Here is an 18,532-nt window from a genome sequence, read left to right on the forward strand (position 1 = left end):
TCTGACAAATGACTCCAATCGGAGTCGCTTGGTAGGAAGATCTTTTGAGTGGGAAGAGGAAAGCGCCTCTGTTCTCCAGAGGACATAATGGGACATTTAACAGATTTCTTCAAAGGGCAAATGAACAAACAAAACTCGCCATTTAAGACTTAAACGAAGTAGTGAAGAAAGATCTGCTTATTAAAATTGCCACTTCGGGGGAAGCAAGCCAGAAGACTGCTTTCTCTGTAAATGGATTGCAGATATTCTTGCTTTTCAGAATTGTCTGGAGCCCTGGAGGCTGGGATCCATGGTATTGCCTCTCTCGAAGAGAGCAGATGGCCAGAGCACTGCCCACGTGGAAGGTAGTGGGGACAGCCGCAGGGCGGCCAATCTTTCCCAAGCAATGATGCAGCAACTCCGAGCCTGCCACGTCCACGGGGCTCCAGGCTAAGTTCAGGGTGACCCTAAGAAGAAATTCGAGGAAGACGCAAGTACCAAAAGGCCCAATGCCCTTACAGGGGAGATCTCAGCCAGGACAGTCTCAGAGCAAGGCTCTTCCTGGAGGGCTGAGGCCAAGCAAAGGGCCGCGGAGAGAGAACGCACGCCTTCCTTTCCACGCCTTCCTTTCCTGTTACCACTACTTACAGCCCCTCAACGAGATGGACGGCCGCAGCGGTGGCTTCCGCAAAGCATCTGTGAGGACAGGGCAGGACTGGGGGTGCTTCCCCATTACACAAAGGGTGACTCTGAGTCGGAGCGGCCTTGGCAACGACTGTGCAGGACAAGTCAAGGACAGAGAAAACCCGACACGACGCATCAGATACTACTATGCAGCACGCAGACGCCATCTGCATGGGTGAGGTGCCGTCCCCTTTCCCCCAGGCGGGGTGGACGGAAGAGAGCACCCAGCCGCCGTGCCCATAGATAAAGGGCCACAATTTAACCTTTCACAGTCTTTGGGGGACTTTCAAAAGGCACAGACTAACCAAATATGTCCCACAGACAGGAAGTTGGACTTTTGGGTTGGTGGGACATGATCTCGTTACGTGCTGTCCTGTCTTCCGGGCACGCATGTAAAGGAACCACACACTGGGTTAAACACAGAAGAAGTCAAGATGCCATTCTTTTTGAGAAGAAGATGCACAGAAATCAGATCAGAAAATAAAAAGCAAATGAAAAACACGTGCTTGCAAATCTGTTTTCCAATGTCAATAAATTCATTAGGACTGCATCCGTCCCACCCAAACTTCCTGGTGACGTGACAACTCTCCAAGCCTCTGTGAGACCAAGCCACTCACCTTATTATGCCATCTACAGTCCTCAGCCAGGCCTGGACCTGTGGCTAAAAGCATCCCAGTATACCGAATGTACCCATGCAGGTGGGGCCTACAACCCGGGGAAGCCAGTGGACAGGGCTGCTGACCTAACAACCCTACCAACAGCAAAGGGGATATGATGAGAGACACCACCGCCACGACCCCAAGGGCGGATGCGATTTTGAGAAATGTGTTTCCAATGGTTATATTTTCTAATTGGCATATAATAAGAATGTTTCCTCTTACCTCCAATTGGTCTGCTGACTCAAGTCTGTCACTTCCCTGGACACCCACACAGGAGAGATCAAAAATGGTCTTCAGGTGCTGGTTGTCTGTATAGAGTTCCTTCACCAAGTGTATAAGGTCGCTGACCTAGGAAAGAAGAGCACAGAGGCATGGCGACCCAGCAGCTGCCCTCAGCTTCCCAGGGCCAGCCCTTGCTGCAGACTGACTCCAGAGGACTCTTCAGCACCACAGATACGGAGGGGGTCTCAGTTTGCCTGAGTCCAGCCCTCGGAGCCCAGGTGTTGAACATTTAGCATGCCCGTCTGCTCCCAATCCCAGAGCCACCACTTCCAAGTAGAGAGATACTGAGCAGGATGCCAGCTAAGCCTCAGCTTGCTCATCTGTAACATGGGTTACTGAGAGCTGTGAATCTGAATGTGGACCAAAGTCGTCATGCAGCAGAGCCCTTGGTGCCATCCAAGTACTTTACCAAGGGCAGCTAGTACTGTCTGGTACTCCCAGCCCCACCCCTCCCGCAAGCACAGTTCACCTCTCCTTCGCTGCTACCTGGATGCCGTATGTGCCCACCTGCCGATTACAGTAACCCTCCTCGCATTCCAGAGAGCGCTCAATGGCTTGTTTACCTTTCCTTCTACAAGAATTAAAATATCCCCAGACAGAAATGGAATCTCAGCCACACCACTAGGCTCATGTTACAATAAATCACCCAGCCTCCTCTGAGTTCACACTGCTTACTCTTATCAATGGCTCTGAGAATCCTGAAACACTAGAAACCACTCTAACCAAAACACTATAAAACCTTTCTGGTTTAAAGAGAGAGAGAGAGATTTATTGATCAAACCCATGGTTTGATTCATTCAAATTTCATCTATTAACTCCCAATTGTACGTGCTAGGTACTTGGACAGAATACAGCACGTAGGCCTTAAGGAGAGAGGAACACAGCACAATGGAAGGGCCCAGAAGAGGAACCCGACAGCTCCACATCAGTAGGAGGAGAACAGAAGGCACTCAGGTGGCACAATGGTGAGGCGCTCTGCTGCGCCCTGAAAGCTGACAGCCTAGACAACCCCACGGGACAGTTCCACTCCACCCCACGGGGTGGCTGTGAGTCAGACTCCACTTGACAGCAGCATGGGGGCCACAGGAAGGGAGGTGACGGGCTGAGAGAACCATGACCAAGTCTCCATGAAGGGCGAGTGTAAGGAGAGCGAGCCTGGGCTGTGAGGCTGGAAAGGAGTGTGAGCCCTGGGCGGGGAGCTTCCAGGGACATCACCAGGAGAGAAGACAGAAAGGCAGGGAGAAGAAAAGGCTCTTAGAATCTGTTTCTCCTTCTGATCGGCCGAGAGACCATGAAGAACCTACGAAGCACGAAAGGCTATGAGGCCAATACCTTTTTCTTTAGTTCTTCTTGAGAAAAATGCTCCACTTGTAGCCGACTGTGTTCTTCAAGGCAAATGCTCAAATAAGAAGTTTGATCACTGTAAAATGAAAATGCCTCTTCTGCCAAAGAAACAGAGGGAGGGGAGGGGGTGCGTGAGAAACTCAGCAACAGATCCTTCCAGGGCCAACCCTAGTGCCATCCCTTTCGAGTTCACTGAGTGGGGCTGGACAGGAGTTGAGGAGCAGGACAGATACACATGAAGGGCTTCTAGCCCCACGTTGGGGCAAGAGTCCTTTTCCTTCTTTCTCTGCAGGCTGCTGTCTCAACGTATCGCTTCCTGCACGGGGCCGATTCTCAGTTCTAATCTGCACACCAAGCGCTGTGCCTGGAGACCTTTCTGAGTGGCAATGGGCAAACGGGGATGTCACTTTAGATGAGGAAGCGCGTCCGTTTAGGAGAGAAGGCAGGGAAATTAGATGTGACTCTCACAGGTGGGACTCTAGGAAAATAAAAGGGCCTGATGGATTTTGCCCGGTGGGGGGCTCGAGCCCACATGGGGAGCAAACACACCCAGTGCAAAGTGCCTGCTGATCCTGGATGTGAGCCTCGTTGGCAGCACACAAGGAGCACAACGGGGCCTTAGGACGGGCCCGCTCCCTGTGTCTCTTATGGAAGGAGCAGAGAGGGACAGGCCATTTACTGAGAAAGGTATGTCCACCAACACTACCTCATGTGGCAGGGCTGGGCAAGATCTGATCCGCCTGATGAGCCATGCAACGTACCGGGAGGAGCTATAGACTTCCCTGAAAGGCAGACTGGGTACAAACCTGCGGGACCCTAAGCAAACCAGCCCTGACTCGCTGCCAGATGGAGCTAGATCTACGCTCATAAATGACTGGGAGGGGAAGAGACAGGGCTTTAAAGGGCCTGCCACTGTGCCTTGCGCACAATACATGCTCAAGCAATGTCAAACTGACTATTGCTGTGAGAAATATTCATTGTATGGGCCAGGCACCAATGCTAGGGATCCAGAAAGGAAGAAGACAGTGAACCAGGCTGGAAGGGGCTCATGGTCTACCAAGGGACACAGCCGAGATTCACCATGATGCGGCTGCACTGCAAGATCCACAGACCCTCATCCTACAGCCCTCCCCAAATGAACTCGCTTGCCGTCACGACACCACTAACTAGCCAGTCTTTCGGCAGGAAAAGAGCCATCTCACTCCTCCGTGTGCCTGCAGAGCTGGCTCTCAGCAGTGGGTGCTGCGGGAGGCACTGCTCAGATGCTGTGGACGACGAGAACTGCTTATCAGCGAGAGGGGTTTGAGGTCGGCTAGAGCATCGAAAGCTGCGTGAACTAACACAGACAGCAAGAAAGGAACCCTGCGACAGACCTGCTGTACAATAAACACAATTGACTGGGCCTTCCAAGTGTGGGGACCCTGGTGGGGAAAGGGTCAGCTGTTCTCACCCAGGCGCCAGTCTGCAGGGAAAGAGGCGGGCAGTGTGCTGTCAGAGACTCACAGCCTTGGAAAGCCTGTGGGGCAGCTCGCCTCTGTCCTCTCGTGCCTGCTGCCAGGAGTCACGGTGGACTTGGCAGCAGTGGGATTGGTTTCCTGAAGCTTGGGGGATTTTTCGTTAGTTTGTTTGCTGGTCTCCATTACGAAGGCCAGGGAGCTCTGGCGGCAGAGTGGGCTCCGTGTTGGACTGGGAGCCACAAGGTGAGACGTGCGACATCCTTGGGAGAAAGATGAGGCTTTCTGGGCCAGTCAAGATTTCCAGGCTGGGCCTCTCTGGGTTGCTGGAATGGACTCTAGGGCAGTGAGTTGCCTTGTTTCCACTTGTTGAGTTTTGTAAGGGCCAGAGGCAAGCGGGTAGAAACTGAGAGAGCCAACATTAAAGCAGACAGGTGCCTCACTCACCTCATAACGGTGGGCTAACTCATAGTTTGGTCAGGGCCAACCCAAGAGCATATGTACCTTCCCGCCTCCGGATTTCTTTGATTTGGTCCTCCAAGGTCCTCTGCAGAGTCCGATAGGAAAGCACCTCCTGCTCCAGCTGCCTCCGCAGGGCCAGAATGTTGCTGAGCTCAGCTTGCAGGCTGTTGGTACTTGGTGAAAATAAGACATCAGACATTCTAACACAGGCCCGGTTGTGCTTCAAGATTCAAAGCCTAGCAAGTCTTCCTTTGATCGCAGTGTCATTTAATACATATTTATTTTAAAGCCTGAACATGATATATATATATATATATATATATATATATATATATATATATGGCAAAATGTATCATGCCCCCACTAGCAACAGACCACGTGGACTGTATGTCCTATCTTTTCCAAGCACCTACTTTGCCCGGATTGAAAGAGAACTAGACATGCAACACTGAATTTCGCTCTCCTCGCTCGGCTCTTGCCCTGCCGATCTGGCATTCTGAGCTAGCAGCCGTGTGAGTGTCTACAGAGCCTAATTCCAGGAGTGCTGCCATTACTTCAACTCATCCTCTCGGTGGGCATTGAGGGCATCTGCAGCTTCTTATTAAAGACGTAACTAGGTGGAGACTCAAGAATTTTCTGTTTGGAATACTATCTTCAAGGGGCTTGAGTGTAAAGAGGAGGGGACTTCCCAGGGCCTACTGTCCTGAAATCCAGACTTCAGAAGCAAGAGCAAGAAGTCATGCCTAGTGCTAATCATAAAGGAGGTAATACTGGAGGTGGGAGCGAAGGGCAGAAGGGAGAGAGGAAGACGAGTCAGTCAACAACAGGTGGGAAAGAAGGACCTACTTAGGAGCCAACGCTACAGGGACGGAATAGCCACTCCCAAATGCACAGAGCTCAAAGTGATACTGGAGCTGACACGTGCAGGCAGTGTGCATTGAACCAGACGCCCAGAAATCAAAGGAGGCCATGAAAATGCATCGCAGAAAGCACAAGACTCTTGAGGAACACTGTCCAAACCAAAGCTTCTCGGTAGTGGAAATGTTCTGAATCTGTGCTGAGATAGGATGTGCAAACCAACCACATGTGGCGACTGGACACTTGAATTGTGGGGCTAGCACATCAACACACCGAACATCTATCACTTCAGTCACAGTGTAATAATAGTCACAGGTGCCTTCCATTGCAGACGACACAGAGTAATAGGGAGGGCTTGGGATTGCTACTGATAACCAACTGGCAGACACCTGGCCCAATTAAACCCAGTTCTCAGAGGCACAAGATGGCCTTGGCTGAGTGACATGATTGACGTCTTGTTGTGAGCCTCTGGGCCTACTGCCCTGCTGGCCATTTGGGTTACTTGCCTGAAGGATCCACAGCAGTACAATCACTGGTCACGGGGTGTGACCAATCATTTGGCTTCAAACCGCCAGGTCTGCAGATCGAAACCAGCAGCTCCGTGGGAGAAAGATGAGGCTTTCTAAAGAGTTACAGACTCAGAAACTCACACGGACCGTTGTAACCTGTCCTAGAGAGTCACTGTGAGTCAGCATCGACCCGATGGTAATGAGCCGAGTCAATGAAACTATACCAACAGATTAGAAAGTCTCATTGTTTAGGCACAAGAAGAGCTGATCACTCTCTGACTGATACCTGAGGAACCTGGTGGCACACTGGGTTAAGAGCCGAGCTGCCATCTACCCGGCAGCTGCAACGCAGAAGAATAGGGTGGCACCCTGCTCCTGTAAGGACTGAGTCCTGGAAGCCCTTGGGGCAGTTGTAGTCTGTCCTATAAGGTCTCCACGAGTTGGCATCAATTAGACGATAATGAGTTTGGTTTGGGCCTAAAATCTAACCTACAGTCCTCTAAGAATCCATCCCACCTTGTGCTAACCTGTAAACTTTTATGAATATGTGAATTTTTCAAGGGAGAGGCGTTGGAGACTTCCATCAGATTTTCAAAAAGGGACCTACATGCATCAGACAACAGGGGAGAAGGGGGGTGAGGGGGGGACCTTGACAGTGGTATGTTAAGTGAAGTCCATCACACAAGAGAGCATTGTGGGGTCCCACTATATGCTCTAGATCTGAAATAGCTAGAAGCAAATACCTCTCTGAAAATGCAGGCAGAAGAAAGTTTGCGAGCGGTCCCCAAGGCCCACGAGGAGGAGGGACTGCAGGTTTCTTACTGCCCAAAGGGTACTGCGTGTGTCTGTCGGAGATGACAGAGAACCTCCAGACCTGAACAGTGGTGCGCGAAGCACCACATGGGAGCTGTAACCAGGTCCTCGACCGCACACTTAAGACGCGGTCCAAATGCACATTGTAGCATAATGCATTTTTAAGGGGGTAGGGGGTGCCACCGTCTCACGACAATCAGGAACCACGGCTCTAAAACGAACGTGTGCCCCAGGCAGAAGACCTGCTTCTCCTTCAAACGCTTCCTTCAGCTCCATCCCCCGAGCACATAAATCAACATATATTGGAAGGAAAATAAACCGTTATGTCTAATCTTCTGTGCTCGCTGTTCTGAGGACGGTTCATTGTGAAGCAGTCTTCATGCAAGGAAAGGAGGCCCCACTGGCAACTTGTACCTAGTTCCATTTCAAGACAGTCATAATGATCAATTTGTAAGGCTGATGGAAAACCTCACAGAGGTGTCACACACACAGCACTCGCTTCGATGCTGCAGACACGTTTAACCAGCGGAAGGGGGAAAAGAGATTGTTTTAGCGGAACTGCTGCGATTAGGACGGGGAAAGCTAACTGCTTCGCCACCGCTTCCCTTCTCTGACAGGGCGAGTTGTACACAGGCGCTGCTCCGAGCCTGTCATTTACTTTTCCCGTGCCGAGATCTCTGCAAGGTATGCCGTGCTGGGGAACAAAGACGCTTCAATCACAAGGAAACCAAAGCCCTGCAGAGTCCTCTTTCCGGGGAGGTGAGCAGAAACGAATCAGAACCCAGCTCAAAATGGTAGCCACAGTCAGTAAACTGCCTGAGCCCTGTCCCCCGTCCCCCCGTCTGCATAAAATGGAGATGCCAACGCCTTTCCTTCAAACGGCGACTGGGGAGTAAATGCGATGCTACGAATCACGGGGCTGAGCTGAGAACCTAGCACCGTTTCCCTCCTCCTGCTTGACCCTGAGAAGGCCAGACAAAAGGTGGTGTTGATGGAACAACCATGCTGCAGTTCATGAGCAGCTCGGGAGACATGCTGGTCTCCCACGGGGCCAGTTAGGTCACCGCTGAGGGGTTGAGGAGGCATCGAGTGGTGAGGAGCCAGGAGTGCTGCTAAACAGCCCCCTGTGTACAACCCCGCAACAAAAACAACCAGGCCCGAGATGCCACGGGCAAGCAAGGGTCAGGGGCACTCCTTCTCGAGAGAAGGGATCTATTTGGCAGGATCTAGGCTTGGGACCCCGAGAAGCTGGAGCTCAGCTCCTCCTAACTGTAGAAGCCTGGGCACTGCGACCCCCACAGCTCAGAGCAGATGTGCACTTCCCTAACGAGCACGGCTAGTGACTGCTGAGTGCAGTGTCAAGACGAGGTAGTGACAAAGAAGGGATGGCGCTCACACTGGCCTGTGATTCCTCGTCACCATCCCCTTCCCATTTTAGCATCAAGTACAGCTCCTGTCTCTAGAGTCCCGCCCTGCCATCACCCCACCCCACCCCACCCCACCTCCTTGACTCCCAGTTTCCAGTGAGCGAACCATGCTCTCTATCTGCCTTAGCCCACAAGTCTGCGCTCTGCATAGGTCACGGTCTGAAGACGCCAAGCCCACTGACGCACTGCCTTTGTGCATGTTGGGATTATTGCTGGATATGGACACATTTCATTGCATGCTGTTGCTATTTTTAATGAGTGCCACCATTTACTGAGTGTTGCCGGCGTGCCAGCGAGTGCCAGGACTTCACAGGTATCATTTCTGATTTCAAAACAGCCCTGGAGGCTATGGGGAAACATAGGTGGTAGGCAGGCCCATCTCCACTCCACAGGCACAGACACGGAGACTCGGATGTCAACAACTGGCCCTGGAGCGCAGAGCTGAGGAGGGCCAGAAAGCGCCTGGCGGAAAATCCACGATCTATTCTTTCCACTTTCCCACACACTCTTTGGAGCCCCCTTGCATTGTGGCTCTGAAGACAAACAAGAACCCTTCGAGCATCTTTGTAGACACCAGCTGTGGGTCGCAGGTGATGCTTGGATTCTGTGGGAAAGAGACTGGGAAACTCAGAGCCAGCCAGGAGGTCAGAGGGGCTTGAGAGCAATGGTGTCCACCCACAGGGCCTCTCAGTGCTCAGAATGTGATCTGGCACCACCCCAAGAAGCTGCCCAATTACAGCAGGCTTTGCGTGTGCCCAGACAGAGCAGCTCCTCCTCCTCCTCCTCCTCCTCCCAGGGAAGCCAACTAGCAGCTGAGGCTTCTTGGAAAGGCTCCCATTCAGAGAGTTACCTCAGCTCTATGAGAATTTCATCAGGATGTTTTCATTATCTCAGAATTCATCTCAGATTTTTAAATTTGAAAACTGGCTCACAGTTTAGAAGATGAGTGTTAGGAGGTCATTCATCCACTGAGCAGCCCAAGGGCCTGCTCCACACCAGGTCCTGTGGCTGGCCCTGGGAGACAGAGCGGACAGACAGGGCTCTGCTCTCACGGGCTCGTCTAGATGGGAGGCAGACGAGTACAGGGAAACGACACAGAGGGTGCCCTTCTTCCCAAGGGGCTGGCTCGGGCCTCCTGACGAGTCGCTAGTGGAGAGCGGAGCACCAAGTGTGGGCAGGGGGAGCACAGCATCCAGGGAACAATGACCAATTCCTCAGCGCTAGAGAGAGAGGCACAGGGGAGAACAGCTAAAGAGGTATTTAAACAAAGAAACAAAAACTTGATTATGGAAAGCGGTAGACATACACCAAAGAAGACAAATTAGCACTGGCGTACTGAGTACCTCCTCCCCGACCTGCTCACACCCGCCCCACAACCTGGGTGTTAGGGCCAATCTCCTTCTGTTCACATCCACACTTACCTCTCCCACTCTGCAGGGTCTGAAGCAAATCCTAGACATACTATCCTTCAACTCTAACTATGCCAGTGTGCAGAGAGGTGATGTCCTAATGTCAGAAATCCGAGTCCAACCCTCTGCTTACACGGGGGCAGACAGAGGCCAGGGGACAAGAAGCTGGCCGTGGTCACAGAGCTGGAGCAGGGACAGTCGTAGGGACAGCCACAGCCCAGGCATGCCCACTCAAACTCACTGCACCATTCATGCGCCAGCAGGTCTGTGACTCCTCGGGCTGCACGGCAGAAACGTGTTTGGGTGTGGAGCACTAACTCCCGGGGGCCCTTGGTCAAGTTCCACAACCTCTCTTAGCGCTGACGCCTTTTACTCATAGGGAACCACAGCAGTACCGAGCGCACAGAGCGGCTGTGAGAATTAAAGTGTAATGACGCACATGAAAGCACTTCTTAAATGTACAATACAGTGCCATAAAAATCTAAGTAATTATTATTATTCTAAGCTTTATGTCGCAGATCAGACCACTCTTCATTTGAAAAAAAAAAAGAAAAGAAAGGGTGGCGGGAGCCTAGCTGATTTTTAAGTAACGCGCTCTGCGTCCAAGCACTTCATAAGCTTCCTATGCAAACCAGTGAGGCTTTACTCCTTCGAAAAAGGCCAGGCGCTTTGCGAGCTGTGTGCGCACACTGGCCCCTGGTGCGCAAACAGAAGCACCTACCTGTCCGAGTCCGGCAGAGACTGCACCAGGCGGGAATAGAGGGCCTGCTCTTTCTCTAGGGCTTGATTCAGCTCTTCAGGGTCTGACTGCTGCTTTTCCTAGGAAAGATAGTAGGCATCACACATTAAGGGAAGACATTTTGTTTAAATAGCGCATCCTTAGATTATGCAATATCTGTGGATAGTTCTGGTTTTGAAAACCTATACTGAAATGAGGCCCAGAGCCTGGCTCTGGCTCAGGCCACAGGCAGAGAGCACCACCTACAGGAGGCGTGGAGAATGACCAAAAACAAGGCCAAGAGCGGAGCTTTGAACACCCACAGCTGTTTAAATTACAGAATCATCACAGTCATCTGGCGTTCCCATCATGACACTACCGCCCTCGGGGTGGATGCTGATTGTCCTCACGACACGACGGGGAGGATCTTTACACACTCACTTTTGCTCCGAAGAACTGATGGTCACAAACAGAGGCCTGCGGACAAAGGATTTACCGGAAAGAAATCAAAGCATGGAGGGCTGTGGAGGCACGCAGGGCCGATGAGGAGAACGGGGCTCGGAGCTGGGTTTCTGACGTCCTCTAGCTGTGCGTCCTCGAGACGCAGCAGGGGAAAGGGAAATACGTCTGTGCGGAGTCGGGGATCCTTGGAGAAGAGCCTGATTCCAGGAACAGGGCACGGTAAATAATGGGGGACACAGATAGCATTTTGTTGTGCCAGAAGATAAGATGAAAAAATTAATATGGAGTATTGCCAAAAGGGCACAGAAGCCACTCGGATGTGACTTCAGCCAGTCAAGTCTGGGACAAATAAATAGTGATAGTTGTAAAACCAGGGTGGTGGAAGCATCTGACCTCCCCCTGGGGGAGGAGAAGCATTATCAGCAACAGCCAAAGGCTGATTCCTAGGAAGTGGAGGTCAGACACATCTCCTCCCGCCCCTCCCACAGCACTCTCATCCGCTCTGCAGGGTGCTGCAGGGACCACAGACTCTCCCCCTTACTCCAGGGTACTCACTATCATGATGGGGTTCTTTAAGGAAGTAACAGGTTGCAAATCAGGGTCAGGGACAGCTAAGGAGAGAGTTCTTTGGTCAGGACATCTCAGCCACACCACAGGAAAGCCTCTCCCTGGCCATTGGCCTATCGGCCCTCTTAAGCTGGCCCAGCCGCTGCCCAGTCTAGACACCTGTTGAAAAGCTCTTGTAGCTCCACCATTAAGTGCCCAGACACACCCTACTCCGCTCAGCCTAGGGCCCAAAGCCACTTCACCCTCAAGTTCCACGGGTTGCCAAACGGAGCTCCACCAAATGCCGGGAGGCATCCGCCTCGGCCAGTTAGCCTCCTGCCTGAAGGCCAGGATGCCTTCTCCTGCTTCCGCTGCCACCAGTTCCTACCACACTTGCTGCGGCTTCCTTCTTCTTGCACCACCTCCAATGGTAGCTGCTGTCTTGTCTCTCGGGTCTAGAAGGGTCTCAATGGGTCTAGGAGGGAACCCAAGGTTCAAAGGATGCACTGTGTCCTCCTAACTCTTTTCTGTGGTGGCAGTGAGTTTCTCACCCCCACCCACCACCGTCTACTTCTGAGATGTCTCATTTTAAGCCTAGCAAATGGTAACCCTGACCAATCCCCTTATTTACATGACCCCATCCTCACAGGGTACCAAGCACCTTATTTGCATTATTAAAAGTATTATGTCTAATCCCCTTGATGCACTACAAACATCTTATTTGCACAGTGCTACCCAATCATAGCAGTCACAAGACCATGATTATTAGGCCATGTAACAAGTGATCCATCATGCCATAATATTAATCGATTACGACCCATTGAGTGAAACAGCACATCATGTACCCATGACGATAGGAATGCACATAACTAAATGAATCAATGAGGAAAGAAGAGATGTGTGCTTACATTCAACTGCCAACTAACAAAGATGCAAGGAATGAGAGGAATATAAAGTCACCATTTGCCAAACACCATATTAATCAATAATTTGGCTCAGAAACATCACTGAGTGCTACAACTGGTGGGTGAAAATCTGAAGAGGGCCAAGATGTCAGAGAACCCAAACCCGCCCCGTGAAACACGTATAAGTAGTGTGCTGTGCCTTAGTCCTCACTGTGGCCTTCTAGCCAGCCTGCTTTCTGTGGTGCCCTGGAAACCCAAACCTCTATGCTGGCGATTATAACCCCACTTTCAAGGGAATTCTGTTATGCTAATGGACAGGGTTAAAGTGGGATAGAGTCTTAGTCTCCACCGGACTGGAAGATGGGCCTGTTTCGGGGAGGTAGTGAGTGGTCTGCAGGAGGTGAAAGCCGCACCTCCTTCACAGCCATTCCTTTTGACTGAGCATGCACAGAAGCAAGGAGACTTGTCTGGACCTGGGGACTTGTTCGCTCTGGGCTCTGGCCTCTGCATCTGTCTGGCTTGTTGCTGCCTATTCCCCAGTTCTTAGGACTCGAGTGGAGGTCTGTCCCCTGAGCTAATCTCACCAGCTGCCACGGCCTTGCAGATGTAAAGGATCCTCCAGACAGATGTTTGAACCTCAGATGTGGGACGAGCAGCACCCACAACCACGTGAGTCCTTTCCTTAGAGCTGCAGCACAGCACACTGCAGTGCCCTGGCACGTAAGGGGCTCTGCTATGGGGAGAGGCGCTGGTCGATGGACGGCAGGGATGGAGTGGCAGAGCATGGGGGACATCTTTCATCTCCACATCGTTGTGGAGACACCTGGCACATACTGTCTTCAAAAAGTTATCCAAGTTGATGACCAGTCATGGGACACAGCAAAATCACACACCCTCTGACAGGACACAGGGAGTTGAGCACAGCAACGCTACCGAGACAGTCCTGCCGACACTGCCATCTGCCGCAACAAACTGCAAGGAAACACCGACACGTCCACGGGAGGGTGTTCACACGCTCACAAACAGCCAGGTTCGGAAAGTCGGGAGATCAGACTACAGTGAAAGGCAATGTGCGAGCCTGGACAAGGGCTTTCTCTTTCTGCTCTAAAGGGGGCTATGGAAGAGCTAGTGAAGAGTAAGTGGGTCTGATGAACTCAAAATCAGAAAGGAAAAAAGGTTAAATAAGTTAACATGGATCGAGCACCTAACACAGTTCCTGACATCGGCTGGCGCTCTCTTAAATGCTGATGAACAGTTAGTTACAAGCAGTGGAGCTACTAGGGCTGCAGAGAGCCTTTGAGCTTCACACTGACCTACAGTCTCTCCAAAGAGCCATGGAGGCTCAGTGACTACAGCCCTTGACTGATAACTGCAAGGTCGGTGGTTCAAATCCGTCAGCTAGTCCACGGGAGAGAGATGAGGCAGTCTACTTCCAAAACCCTCCGGGCTGCTCTAGTCTGTCCTACAGGCTCGCTGCAAGTTGAAACCAACTTGTAGTATGTGCTCACAGCTAAGACACCTCTGGGACAGGGGGTTGAAGCAGGGGTAAAACTCAGGGGATGTGTGATGTGAACAGGAAGCAATTTTTAGCCTCCTTATTTCCAGCAGACCAGGGCAGTTCTCCGCCGTCCTACAGGGCCACTATGAGCCAGCTACAGGCGGCAGCAGCACAGGCTTCCCTGAGCTGTGGTTTCTACAGGGCAGATCGCTGGGTCTTGCTCCTGCGGAGCTGCTGGGTGGCCTTGAACAGCAGCCTTTTGGTTAGCAGCAGTAGCACTTGACCACTGCACCCTCAGCATCCTTGCTGTCCTTTATAGTCTGATACAGAGGCATTTACGTGGTTTTTGATGTTGTTTTCAAGAAACAGATCTTGGGTCAGAACTCCAACCAAGGAGAGTACTGTCTAGCATAGACGCCTGAACGACAACCAAAAAGAACCCCACCAAAGGTACCACCTGCTGATTATAGGTCTCTGAACTGCTCAACCACTTGGTACAGCCATGAGAAATTAGCCGCCTTGGCAGCTAGAAATGGCACAATGAGCTCCCCAATACTGTAAGCAGTCGCACCCTCATACAGGATTCCTGCAGCACCTACCGTACCCCGTCAGAGAATCACAGAGCGGAGACTGGGGCAGAGACACAGAGGCCAGCAAGAGAAGGGCGCTGGAATGACTGCGCACTCAGCACTGCCAGCGGCTAGGCTAAGTGCTTTCACTTCGCCCTCACAGCAACCCAGTGAGCATAGGTGGTACTAGCCCCACTTAAGAGAGGAGGAAACTGAGGACCAAAGGTGAGCTCATTGCCCCTACGTGGATGCAAAGCACTGGGTGCTCAACATGGGTAGCACTGTCCTTACGGCCCCGACAGGCAGGGGCTCCTGTTCTTTCTGGAGTCTCCTCCAGCCCCTCGCAAGGTTTCCAAGCCCACAGCTCTCCTCAGGTCCTGCCCATCATCTGCCAGCTGAGCACATCTGTCCTCTGTTCATTCCTCCTGGCTCTTCATCTCAGGGCAAGTGGAAAATCCCTCCACTTGAGTTTCAGGAAGCAGCCTCCTTCTGGGAGACTGTTCCACCCTCGCTCCTCTCGAGGGGACCTTGCTGGATCGCTCTAAAGCTTCCCCAGGCCCGTCCACTGACCGAGTGGTGTCTTCCTCGGGCCCCCACAGCCCCCGTGCTCACCTTCACCCCAGAACTAAGCTCCAGGGCCCCACCACCTGTTTGCAGCTGGCTGGCCCTCCCCAAGTGGTCGGAGGGCTTCTTGAGGGCAGCAGCCCAGGGTCTGGCACGGATCAACTACTCACACACACACGCGCGCGCGCGCGCGCGCGCGCGTGCTGAACAGATGATTTAATGGGTTGAGAGGCACAAACAGGGTCTGAGATGAACCTTAAGGGTAGAAATTCCTGTGGATGTTTTGCATAATAGAAGGCAGAGTGAGTCAACATCTTCCTAGAAGCAAATTGTTCACCCATGCTAAATAAATGAACTCTTCGGAGCCATTTGGGTCCCATTTCATCAATCACTGATTCCCTGCATTGAATCAAGCCCCATTAGAATGAAGTCATTTGGCTCCCTTGGTGAGGCTGAGACGCCAATGGGCCTCCGCTGACAGTGAGGCAGAGGGCCAGGCTATCCAGACACATATGATGAGAAGCTCCTGCTCAGAAGCAATCAACCTCCTCTTCCCCTGGCATCCCCGAAATGCCATCCCACCATCACCACCAGCAAGATACAAGCCCAGAGAACACCGACCATTTACCAGCCATCTCCTGTGTGTCAAACGCTAATCTGCAGCACAAGGGAGGATGCGTTGGGGTGACCATGTAGCTCGCCACCATTCATTCCTTGCCCCCTTGAGAACATTCCCTCAACCATAAAAGCGAATCTCAGAGCACAACCATAAAAGCGAATCGCAGAGCACCCTTTCCTGTGAGTCAACCCCTGAGCCCTCACGCACCCACTAAGATTCTCTCTCGGGAACTTGGAGACTTAAATGGAGACATTGGGGTCTCCATCACGTCAACAATAGGGCCCTGAGTCCACAGCATCCACTGCTGAGACGCTGAGACCCTGGGGGCAACCCAGTCCCCACCTCGCCCAGGCCTGGCTGCTCAGCGCTTCCCTGGCATCTGTGAGGCTGTTCTTAGGAAACACGCCCCTTTTCTCTTGCGGCTTCCCTTGAACTACGAACACTTCTGCAGCTCGAAACCAAAAGAACCTTAACAAAGACACTCATGGGATTTCCAGAAATAGCTCGGCTAATTCTGGGTAATGTGTTCCATTCCCCAGATTAGGAAGGTGGGTTTCGGCAAGATGAAGTGGCTAGCCCAAGGTCACAGAGCTAATAAGCAGAACTGGCTTTCGGACACCAACACCAGGGAGTTTTCTACTGTGCCACACTGTCCTGATCCCCAGAGAGGCAGCGGGTACGTACAGAAACACTTCATGGTGATCACAGCACTTCAGTGGCCTGGTAGAGAGACTGTGTCTATTTCAGTCCCGATGTCACAGCTCGGCAACCAAGACATTAATTTCAATACTCGGCAAACGTCAGCAGCTATGTCCTAACCATGTCAATAGCCAAGCTATAAATCTCTGGCTGTAGCAAGTTAAATATGGTCGGTGTGTTTAACGCTCGCTCTCTTCTTCAATTCCCTGCTCATCTAGGATTAATTCTCAGGATCACACAATGACCAGAGGGAAAGCAGAGAGCCCAGAGTAGCCTCAAGTTCTTTGTAGAAACAAGCAGAAGATAAATCCTAAATCACCACGAAATGAACAAAGGCACAGCAGAAGAAATCCATGTCTGCTACTCAGGAAGAACTGCGACCTGAAAAGCAGCCTTTGGTGGGTGGGCGCGGGGACAGGGGGAAAACCCCTAAGGGTATGACCACTGAGATTCCTTAAGTTGACCCCAGAAACTCATGGTTCTAAAGTGACAACTCCTAAGATTTATCCACATTTTACAACTAGTTTTGCAAAGCAGCAGGCGAACCTTTGATAAAACACCTGGGTATTTTACGGCGAACGTGAACACTCCCAAGACCTGAATGCAGCCCAACCACCGACCAAGGCCTTTATACCTTCTGACTGCAGGTCTCACCATGGCCCCAGCCTCAAACGGAAACAGCACAGGGAATACATACACCAAGTGAAGTTAAATGCTTAAATACTCAATCTGTTTAATAACTTCATAAACACATTTTGTTCAACATTTCAGAAACATCGCGCATGACTAAAAAGTGAGGGAAAATAGAAAAGCTTTTGAAAGTTCCCCTTACCAGCCCAACTCAATCAAGGAAGGGTATGCAATTTAGAACCACACAATAGTCTTCCTCTGGGAGCTGTCAGGCTTGCCCCAGGTCACCCAAGTGACAAAGCCAGAGGAGAGGCCTGGTTCCCGACTCTTAGTCCATGCTGGCACGCCGTCAGGAGAAACAGCAAAACACAAACCCCCCAGTGGTGAGAGTGCAGAAAGTGCTCCCACTGGGCAGCCTCGAACTGGCTGACACGGACCAGGCATGCAGCACAGCGACTAGCTGATGTTGCTGTGAGCTGCTGTCCAATCAGACCCTGACTGATGGCGACCCCACTGACAGGTTAAAAATAACTTCTTGGCCTATCTACCTCCACTCGCCCTGATGCCCTGGCCACTCCTCCCTGGTCCCTAGGTTCCTCCCCTTAATCCAGTCATTACAGAATGGGTGGTATCTGGCCTAGGCAGGCTCTAAGACAGTGGTTCTCAATCTTCCTTATGCCACGACCCTTTCATACAGTCCCTCATGTTGTGGGGAGCCCCCCCAAACCACAAAATTATTTTCATTGCTACTTCATAACTGCAATTTTGCTACTGTTGTGAATCTGTCGACCCCTGTGAAAGGGTTGTTTGACACCCAAAGGGATCGAGACCCACAGGGTGAGAGCTGCTGCTGTAGGCCCTCACTGCAGCCTTACTGTTGAGTCTGTTCTGATGGCTGATGGCTGTGCTATACCATCCACTAAGTATTTTGAGAATCACCATTCACAAAATCATAAGTTCTGATCAGAGCCATTCATCAGAGAACTAATTTGCATGAGAGTTCTCTGCCTTCTGAATTTATGAACCTAATTAAAGTTAGCTAAGTTTAAAAGAGGGGAAGAAAAAAAACAACTTGGGCCTACAGTTACAAACTCCTTTTCCTTCCCAGATTTGGCTGCCTATAGGCATTAAACACAAGCTGGGGATCGCAGTATCTCTGCACTGCTCACAAATCCATCCAACTACTCACATACTCGACAAGCTTACTGACCCAGGCACCAGGCCAAGGCAGTGGGTTCAGAGAAGAATGCCAGGTGATGCTAGTGCTCAGGGGCTCAAGAGAGGGAAAGCAGAGAGGCGGGCCGTGTAACATCAGCAACAAGGCAGCCAGTACGACAAGGGAGGGACGGGACTGGTGCCTGACTCAGAAAGACACAGGAGGTGGGACTCTTCAGTGAGACCAAGGAAGGCTCCACAAAGGTGACCCAGGAGTGGCACCTGTG

The 18,532-nt window shown here is 51.6% G+C and overlaps 1 protein-coding gene across 2 annotated transcripts in view; it reads right to left on the reverse strand.

Annotated features, from left to right (window-relative positions):
- Positions 1-18,532, reverse strand: part of CDK5RAP2 (CDK5 regulatory subunit associated protein 2) — a 206,328-nt gene that overhangs the window by 89,002 nt on the left and 98,794 nt on the right. For both annotated transcript variants that reach the window (XM_075560408.1, XM_075560407.1), the window contains 4 exons: positions 10,602-10,699; positions 4,907-5,037; positions 2,937-3,046; positions 1,545-1,670 (listed from right to left, as the gene is read on the reverse strand). In XM_075560408.1, coding sequence (XP_075416523.1) covers positions 1,545-1,670; positions 2,937-3,046; positions 4,907-5,037; positions 10,602-10,699 — 465 coding nt within the window. The remainder of the gene's footprint in view (positions 1-1,544; positions 1,671-2,936; positions 3,047-4,906; positions 5,038-10,601; positions 10,700-18,532) is intronic.

The sequence above is a fragment of the Tenrec ecaudatus genome, chromosome 10 (assembly GCF_050624435.1).
Source record: "Tenrec ecaudatus isolate mTenEca1 chromosome 10, mTenEca1.hap1, whole genome shotgun sequence".
Lineage (NCBI taxonomy): Eukaryota > Metazoa > Chordata > Mammalia > Afrosoricida > Tenrecidae > Tenrec > Tenrec ecaudatus.